At 21.5% G+C, this 10,627-nt stretch overlaps 1 protein-coding gene across 1 annotated transcript; it reads left to right on the top strand.

Annotated features, from left to right (window-relative positions):
* Positions 1-618: 618 nt before the first annotated feature.
* PRELSG_0031000 (conserved Plasmodium protein, unknown function) lies at positions 619-9,948 on the top strand (the record flags this gene model as incomplete). The annotated part of the gene is made up of 1 exon (XM_028676223.1): positions 619-9,948. One exon carries the CDS (start codon positions 619-621, stop codon positions 9,946-9,948), a length of 9,330 nt encoding a protein of 3,109 aa, XP_028531212.1.
* Between the last annotated feature and the right edge of the window lie 679 nt (positions 9,949-10,627).

Below are 10,627 nucleotides of genomic sequence, written 5' to 3'. Positions count from 1 at the left end.
AAAAAAAAAAAAAAAAAAAAAAAAAAAAAAAAAAAAAAAAAAAAAAAAAAAAAAAAAAAAAAAAAAAAAAAAAAAAAAAAAAAAAAAAAAGAAATACATATATATATATTATACATATTTTAAGAGTAACATTGTTCTATATTAATTCCTTTTTGTTTTTAAAAGAAGAAACAATAATTCTTAATAGATTTATATTAGTACATGATATTTATTTTATATTACTATTATTTTGCATTGATTCTTCTTTTAGAAACAAAAAAGAATTAATAATTTTTATTAGGTGCATATTATATTTATGTTATTGTATCTTATTATTATTTTATATTGATTCTTTTTTTAAAGACAAAAAAGAATTAATAATTTTTATTAGATACTTATTATCATATTTATATTATTTTTTACATATTGTTTTCTGTTTTTAAATAAAGAATCAATAATTCTTATTATATTCTTATTCTCCTATAAGTATTATTAATTCTTCTTTTAAAAATAAAAAAGAGTTAACTAATATTAGATACATATTGTTCTATTATTATTATTATTATATTTGTTTTTAAAAACAAAAAGCAACTTTATTTACATTCTTATAGCATTTTATCATATTAAAATTAAATAAAAATGGAGCATGACCACGGAGAAGAATTCTTTTTGAAAAAGAGTAGAGAAGATTTTAATAAAATAAACAGCTTAATTGAAAAATTTTATGAAGTTGTAAATTTATACCTATCAGTGAAAAGGAGGTTAAACCAAGATAATATTTCTGTGCATAATAAATATTTGTTGAAAACTCTTAAACAAATTATTTACAACACAATTAATTTATTAAAGGGTAATAAAGATGTGCTGAATTGTGTAAAGAAAGTAATAGCCATGAGAGATGACTCATATAATAATAACTTAAAAAGTGTCAAATTTTATTTTTTTGCATCTCCTAAATGCATGGAATTTTTTAACGAGTTAGAAAAAGGTATATTAACATGCAGAGAACTAATTATATTTATATCAAATCAAAACGATAAATTAAAAGAGAGCTATTATAAAGAAGATAATAAAACTGAAGGCACATCTGACATGTTTTATGCAAATAAATCTATTTTATGGAAATCTAAAATTATTAAAATAAGAAATTTGGATAATGATACATCATTACATTTAAATAAAGATACATGTACAAACATTGAAGCATTTTCAAATATTACAAACAGTATAATGAATTATCAATGGCTTGTTAGAGCATTGTGTAATATAATAAAATTGGGAAATTTTAAAAAATCAAAAAATAATAAGCAACATAAACCTCTTTTACCTCTTAATAATAGATTGAAATATTTTACCTTAAATATATATTACAAAAAATATATTTCTCTTTCATTAATTAAAAGAAAAAAAGAAAAAGAAAATATAATTTTACTTAATAAAAAGGAAAATTTATTCAAAATGAATAAAAACAAAGAAGTGAATATGTTCTATTCAAATAATGAAAAATACAATAAAGAGCAATCATCAAATATATATAAATTAAAAAATAAAATTATAATTGCCTTACTTAATGAAAAAAATTCTATTGAAAAATTATCAAACCCAAATAAAATAAAAGGGAAAAATGTAACTTTCGCATCTGTTGATGAAAAAAAAAATAAAAAAAAATCTTCAAAAATAAGAAAAACAAAAGAAGAATATGTATCTTCTATGGCTAATGAATATTATAATGAAGAAATGTTATCAATNTTATCAATTGAAGATATAAAAAATGAAGAAGATATATCTTCTATAATTGATGAAAACAATAGTGAAGAAATATTATCAATTGAAGATATAAAAAATGAAGAAGATGTATCTTCTATAGTCGATGAAAACAATAGTGAAGAAATATTATCAATTGAAGATAGAAGAAATGAAGATGTATCTTCTATAGTTAATGAATATTATAATGAAGAAATGTTATCAATCGAAGATAGAAAAAGTGAAGAATATGCATCATATATAACTAGTGAAAATAATAATGAAGAAATATTAGCAATTGAAGATAGAAGAAATGAAGAAGATGTATCTTCTATAATCAACGAAAATTATAATGAAGAAATATTATCAATTGAAGATAGAAGAAATGAAGAAGATGTATCTTCTATAGTTAATGAATATTATAATGAAGAAATNTTATCAATTGAAGATATAAAAAATGAAGAAGATATATCTTCTATAATTGATGAAAACAATAGTGAAGAAATATTATCAATTGAAGATATAAAAAATGAAGAAGATGTATTTTCTATAATCAACGAAAATTATAATGAAGAAATATTATCAATTGAAGATAGAAAAAATGAAGAAGATGTATCTTCTATAGTCGATGAAAATTATAATGAAGAAATATTAGCAATTGAAGATAGAAAAAGTGAAGAATATGCATCATATATAACTAGTGAAAATAATAATGAAGAAATATTAGCAATCGAGGATAGAAGAAATGAAGATGTATCTTCTATAGTCAATGAAAATTATAATGAAGAAATATCATCAAGCGAAGATGAAAATTCCATAGTTAATGAAAATTATAATGAAGAAATATTAGCAATTGAAGATAGAAAAAATGAAGATGTATCATCCATAAATAATGAAAATTATAATGAAGAAATATCATCAAGCGAAGATGAAAATTCCATAGTTAATGAAAATTGTAATGAAGAAATATTATCAATCGAAGATAGAAGAAATGAAGATGTATCTTCTATAGTCAATGAAAATTATAATGAAGAAATATCATCAATCGAAGATGAAAATTCCATAGTTAGTGAAGATTATAACGTAGAAATATTATCAATAAAAGATAGAAAAAATGAAGATATATCATCCATAAATAATGAAAATTGCAATGAAGAAATATCATCAAACGAAGATAAAATAAAGGAAGGTGTATCTTCCATAGTTAACGAAAAAAGAGAAAAAAAAAGTTTTTTAAAGATAAATGAGATTAAAACAAAAAATATGTCAACTTCAATTATTATTGAAAAAGGGAATAAAGACAAATCATTAAAAAGAAATAGAACAAAAATTATAAATTTACTCTCTGTTCTTTATGATGAGAAAAATAACAACGATAAATCATTACACTTAAATAGAAAAAGAGTTATATATATACTTTCTTTGCTTTGTAGAGAAAAAATTAATAAATATAAATCATTGAAAATGAATAGAACAAAAATTATAAATTTACTCTCTGTTCTTTATGATGAGAAAAATAACAACGATAAATCATTACAATTAAATAGAAAAAGAGTTATATGTTTGCTTTCTTCGCTTTATGATAAAACAAATAGTAAAGATAAATCATTGAAAACAAATAAAGGAAAAATTATTAGATTGATTTGTTCACTTTACAATGATAAAATTAATAAAGATAAATCATTACAAAAAAATAGAAAAAGAGTTATAAGTTTACTCTCTGTACTTTATAATAAGAACAGTGATAAAGATAAATCGTCAAAAACAAACAGAAGAAAAGTTATAGACTTGCTATCTTTACTTTATAATGAGAAAAGTAACAAAGATAAATATTTAACACAAAGAAGAAAAAATATAGTGGATACTCCTTTCTCAATTAACAAGAAGAAAGTTAATAAAGATAAACAAGTAAAACTAAGTAAAAAAAGCATTAAAGATTTTGTTTCTTCATTTCCTTTGGGGAAAAGTAATAAAAAAAAAGATATAATAGATTCATTTCCAACTGATAATGAAATAGATACTAAAGATGAATTGCTAAAAGCAAATAAAAATGAAGTTATAGTGGATTCATTTTCAACTGATAGTGAAGTAAGTGTTAAAGATGAATCATTAAAGGCAGATAAAAAAAAAGATATAGTAGATTTATTTTCAACTGATAGTGAAAAAAGTACTAAAGATGAATCATTAGAAGAAAGTAAAAGAAAAGATATAATAGGTTCATTTTCAACTGATAGTGAAATAGATGCTAAAGATGAATCATTAAAGGCAGATAAAAAAAAAGATATAGTAGATTTATTTTCAACTGATAGTGAAAAAAGTACTAAAGATGAATCAGAAGAAAATAAAAGAAAAGATATAACAGGTTCATTTTCAACTGATAGTGAAATAGATGCTAAAGATGAATCATTAAAGGCAGATAAAAAAAAAGATATAGTAGATTTATTCTCAACTGATAGCGAAATAGATACTAAAGATGAAGCATTAGAAAAAAATAAAAAAAAAGATACAACAGATTCATTTTCAAGTGATAGTGAAATAGGTGCTAAAGATGAATCATTAAAAGAAAATAAAAATGAAGTCATAGTAGATTCATTTTCAACTGACAGTGAAAAAGATACTAAAGATGAATCGTTAAAAGAAGATAAAAATAAAGATATAGTATATTTATCTTCAACAGATAATGAGAAAAAAAGTAAGAAAAAATCCTTAGCAGAAAATAGAAGAAATATTATAGAGGCTCTTGCATTAATTAGTAATGGTAAAAATACTAAAGAAAAATCATTAAAAGGTAATAGAAAAAGCATTATCGATGCTCTTTCTTCAATTAATAATGAGAAAAAAAGTAAGAAAAGTATTTTAGAAACAAATAGGAGAAGTGTAATAGGATTAATATCTCCACTCTATAATAAGGGTAATACAGGAGAAAAATCATTAGAAATGGGAAAAAGAGATGAATTAAGTATTATTTCTTTAATTAAAGACGATAAAAATTTAAAGTTAGACAAAAAAAAAGAAGTAAATTTGTCTCATTCATCTTTTAATAAAAAAAATAATAGAGAAAAGTCATTAAAGACTAAAAGAAAGCAAATTAACATTTTTTCTTTAATTGCTAATAATAAAAAAATATCAAAAATGGATAATATAAAAGAAATATGTGATGTATTTTCTTCTATTATAAATGAGAAAGATAATAAAGAAAGAAAAATAAAGAAGAACAATAAAAATAATAAAATACAAAATAAAACTATAAAAAAAGATTCTTTAGGTTCAAATAAAAAAAAAAATAAAAAAGCACAATTAAAGTTAGTTAATAAATTAAAAAATGAGATAAACAATAAAGCAAATTTAAATATTAATGAAAGCAAAGAAGTATATGTTCTTTTATCAAGTAGTGACGAAGAAGATGATGAAACTTCATTAAAAAGTAATAAAAAAATGAAAGAGATAAAGAATAAAAACGCAAATAAAAACAATATAAAGGGAATATCATTAAAAAGTATTAAAAAAAAAAAAAAAAAAATAAAAAATAAAAAAGTAGTTGAATCTTCAATTTTTTATGAAAAATACAAAATAAAGTCTAAAATTAACTCAAATGAAGCAAATAATAACTCAGATAGAAACAAAGAAAATATGGAAAATGTATTCCAAACAGAAGAGATAATAAAAGAAAGTAATTTAGAAATAAATAATAATTCAGAAGAAGAAAATAATTCAAATGACTACGATGAAGATTCAATTAGTAAAATTACTTCAAGTGAAGAGGGATATTCTTCAGATGAGCAAAATGTTAATTTAAATGAGAATGATTTAGAATATGACACTAAAATTCAAAAACGAATTAGGATTGATTATATAGAAGAATATGCAGATGATATAAATATTGTTGAATATGGCCAATCTTACATGATTCCTGATACAGATGAAATGCCTGAAAATAATAAACTTAATGAATATAAATCAGAATTGAATAAAAATCCTACAGAATCTGCAAAAAAAACTCATAAAAAATGTATAGATGAAATGTGTAAAATAAAATGGGATTATACAATGCATACATTAAAATATATAAAGGATATTATGAAAAGTTTAAGATATAATTGCAAGAGGGAATATAAAATATCTGAAAAAGTATCCAAATATCATTATTATGGCAAGAGAATTAAGAGTTTATTCCCAGAATATAGTTTTTCAACATGTAAAAAAATATTTGATTGTTTTGAAAATTATTATAAAAATCCGATCATTGAATTGGCGAGAAAAGAATATATAAAAGAATATTGCGAAGGATATGGTTGTGAAAAAAAGGATATATCAAAAAGCTTAAAAGAAGAAATTTGTGACGTAGCAGAATTTATATACGATAGAGTTAAAACCGTTGAATCGTCAGATATGGAAGAACAAATTCTTGAGTATAAGGAAAATATGGATAATAAAAAGGGAATTACTGCATACTATGATAGACACCATCCTTATTTAGAGGAGCTAGAAATACTTATTAAGGCTTTTAATATCTTAAGAGAAAAAGTAGAATCGTCTTACTGTATTATAAAATATTATGATTATGAAATGGATAAGACTATTAGGAGCTTTTCAAGCCAATTATGTTATTGTTATAGAAGTGTTAACTATTGGTTTTATAAATTAAAAAGAGCATGCACAGATGAAAAACAGGAATGGAAATTACCATCTGAATTACATTACGATAAATTTGAGTCAAATTCTGAGGAGAAGAAAATAGATATCGAAGATTCTACATTAATACATGTTTTATTAAAATATAAGGAATGCCTTGAAAATGGTACGCTATGTCCTCATGATGAAGGCTATGATTCATCCCCTGAGTCACTTTTCAATGTTTATTTATATGTAACAACGTTATATTCTCAAATATGCAATTCACTAAGCGATAAAAATGTTAAAATTACAAAAATGAATGATATCTTTAAAGTAATATGTTTAAAAAACCATGATATTACACCTTCAGATGATATGATTAGAAAATTTGATATAAAAATAAAAAAAGGTAGTAACCCATTTATATTATCAAAGTCAAAGGAAATATCAAGCATATTAGTTAATGATAATGCAAATAATAAAACCATAGGGCTACAACAACAATCAGTCCATGAAGATAATAGTATTAAGAATGAAACCGAATTACAGCAATTACCAATAAATAAAGATAATGTCTCAATAGAAAAGTATCATTTGCCAACCTATTTGAATGATTACAAAGGAAATAAACAAAATTTTGAATTGTTAGTTAAAAAAAATTATAAGGAAAATATTGAAAAAGTTTCTCAATTTCCAGATTATGGAAACAATGAAAAAATTTCAGATAATCATGATTTTTTAAATTATGGAAATTATCAGAATGATTTAGAAACTAAACAATTTCCAATTTATATAAACAATGAAAAAATTTCGGATAATCATGAGTTTTCTAATTATGGAAATTATCAGAATGATTTAGAAACTAAACAATTTCCAATTTATATAAACAATGAAAAAATTTCAGATAATCATAAGTTTTCTAATTATGGAAATTATCAGAATGATTTAGAAACTAAACAATTTCCAATTTATGCAAACAATGAAAAAATTTTAGATAATCATGATTTTTCAAATTATGGAAATTATCAAAACAATTTAGAAACTCAACAATTTTCAGTTTTGGGAAATGGCCAACAAATTTCAGATAGTCGCGAGTATTCAAGTTATGGAAATTATCAGAATGATCTAGAAGCTCAACAATTTTCACCTTATGAAAATGATCAAAAAATCTCAGTTAATGAGTTTTCAAATTATGGAAATTATCAGAATGATTTAGAAACTCAACAATTTCCAGTTTATTCAAATAATGAAAAAATTTCATTTAATTATGAGTTTTCAAATTATGGAAATTATCCAAGTGTTTCAGAGTCTCAAGAGCTTTCAATTTATGAAAAAGAACATAGCGCTTTAAAACCTCTGCAATTTTCAACTTCTGAAAATAATTTTAATTGCATCACAGAAGAAATAAAATTTCCATCCTATATAAATTATCAAAACTGTTTAGAAACTCAGCAATTTTCAACTTACGAAAATGATGGAAAATATTTAGAAACTCAACAATTTTCAACCTATGAAATTGATCAAAATTACACAAAAGAAAATGAGAAATCTCCAATGTATGAAAATGATTATATATTCACTTCAGAAACACCAAAATTTCCAAGTATTGAAAAAAATTATGAAAAAGAAAAAATAGAAGAATTGCAAATATTACGTCATGAAAATAATAAAGATGAAGAACTAAGAGAATTACAGCAATCATCTGATGAAATATCAGAAGATTTAGAACAATCAAATTATGAAAATAGCGATGATGAAAAGTTAGAAGAATTAAAAAAACCAAATGATGAAGATAACTATGATCAAAAACCAGAAGAATCAGAACAAATAGATTATGCAAATAATAAAAATGAAGAACTAAGAGAATTACAGCAAGCGTCTGATGAAATATCAGAAGATTTAGAACAATCAAATGATGAATACAGCAATGATGAAAAACCAGAAGAATCAGAAAAATCAAATGATGAATACAGCAATGATGAAAAACCAGAAGAATCAGAAAAATCAAATGATGAATACAACAATGATGAAAAAACAGAAGAATCAGAAAAATCAAATGATGAATACAGCAATGATAAAAAACCAGAAGAATCAGAAAAATCAAATGATGAAAATAATAATGATAAAAAAAAAGAGGAACCAGAACAATCAGATTATGAAAATGATAATAATGAAAAACTAGAATTAGAACAGTCAACTGATGAAAATAATAATGATGAAATGACTGAAGAATCAGAACAATCAAATTACGAAAATAGCGATGACGAAAAGTTAGAAGAATTAAAAAAACCAAATGATGAAGATAACTATGATCAAAAACCAGGAGAATCAGAACAAATGGATCATGAAAAGAATAATATTGAAAAAGCAGAAGAATTAGAAAAATCGAATGATGAAAATAACTACGATCAAAAACCAGAAGAATTGGAACAAATATATCATGGAAATAACGATAATGAAAAATTAGAACAATTAGAACAATCAAATGATAAATACAGCAATGATAAAAAACTAAAAATATCAGAAAAATCAAATGGTGAAAATAACTATGATCAAAAACCAGAAGAATCAGAACAAATGGATCATGGAAAGAATAATATTGAAAAAGCAGAAGAAATACAAAAGTTAAATAGCAAATTAAACAATTCATCAAATAGATATTCAATTAATACCTTTTGCGGTTCAAATATAAGAAAAAGAAAATTAGATGAGGAAAGCAAAGAAGAATTACTTTGTAATATAACGTCTAATAAAAGATATGTTAAGAAAGGAAAGTGTACTAGTACATTAGACACTAAATATGATGAACAAAGTAAACATAAGAATACACTTATAGATACAAGCAAAGAAAAAAATAAAAAATATACTAAAAAAAATGTATTAAATGATAAGAAATGTTCATTAAAAAAAAGAAAAAAAGATAGCTGTAACATAGATAATAGAAATTTAAAAGTGAGAAAATTTATAGATTCTAACAATGAAGCAAAAACAATAAATAATATTATTGAAAAAATAAAAAATGAGAACCTTATCAGTGATATTAAAAAAAAGGAAGTTGTAATATCAAATAACAAAATTCTATTGGATAAAAAAGACATAAAAAAAATTTATCATACTAATAAAGTAATTGTAATGAATAAAAATAAATTTAGTAACCTTAATCTAAGTAAAGACAGAAAATATACTAAAGATAGATACCAAAAAATAAAAACTAAAATTATAAAAGAAAAAGAAACTGAAATGAAGGCCACTAAATTAAAAGTACATAAATCATTAATTAAAAAAAGTGTAAAAGATACAAAATATATTTCTAAAAAAAAAACAGTTTTTGTTAACAAGAAAAAGACAAATAATTGTAATTTAAGCATGAACAGAAAGCTCATTAAAAGCATGTATCAAATAAAAAAAAATAATTACGATGAATCAAAAGATATATCAATAGTTCAAGATAATAAAACACCTGTAATTAATAAGGAAAACACAAATACACCCAAATTAAAAATAGCAACACTAAAATCATGTCTAGTTAAAAAAAAGTTAAAGAAGAAAACAGTGAAAAGAGTTACCTTTGCAATGGATGTACAAAAAATCATATACCAGAAAAAACATTAGTATATTTTTAATAAAAAAATATATATAAAATAGAATACAAAAAAAAAAATAAAAATAAAAATAAAAATAAAAATAAAAATAAATAAAAAAAAATAAAATAAAAGTAAAATAAAATAAAATAATAAAAAAAAAAAAAAATAAAAAAGTTAAAAAAAAAATAAAAATAAAAATATTATATTTACATATAAGTTAATATCTTAATTATACATTTGCTTATTATTGTTATACATTTGCTGTTATTGCTTTTATTAATTATTGTTTAATTATTCTTATTATTTCATTATTATTAGTATTATATCTACAGTTTATGAATATTATAAATTATTATTTAATTATTATTATTTACTTCATTACTTTTATTACATATCTACAATTTATATGTATCATTAATTATTTCTTAATTATTATTGCTTATTTCTTTTTTTCCTATTACATATCATATCTATAGCCTATAAGTATTACTAATTATAGTTTAATTATTACTACTTATTTTATTATTATTATTATATATTTACTGTTATTGCTTTTGTTATTTATGGTTTAATTATTTTTGTTTATCATTTTATTATTAGTATTATTATTATTACATATCTACAGTTTATAAGTATTATTAATTATTTCTTAATTGTTATTTCTTGTTTCTTTTTTTTTATTACATATCTACAGTTTATAAGTATCA

This window comes from Plasmodium relictum (genome assembly GCF_900005765.1).
Source record: "Plasmodium relictum strain SGS1 genome assembly, contig: PRELSG_00_v1_449, whole genome shotgun sequence".
Classification (NCBI taxonomy): Eukaryota; Apicomplexa; class Aconoidasida; order Haemosporida; family Plasmodiidae; genus Plasmodium; species Plasmodium relictum.
This window is presented reverse-complemented; position numbering and strand designations above follow the sequence as displayed.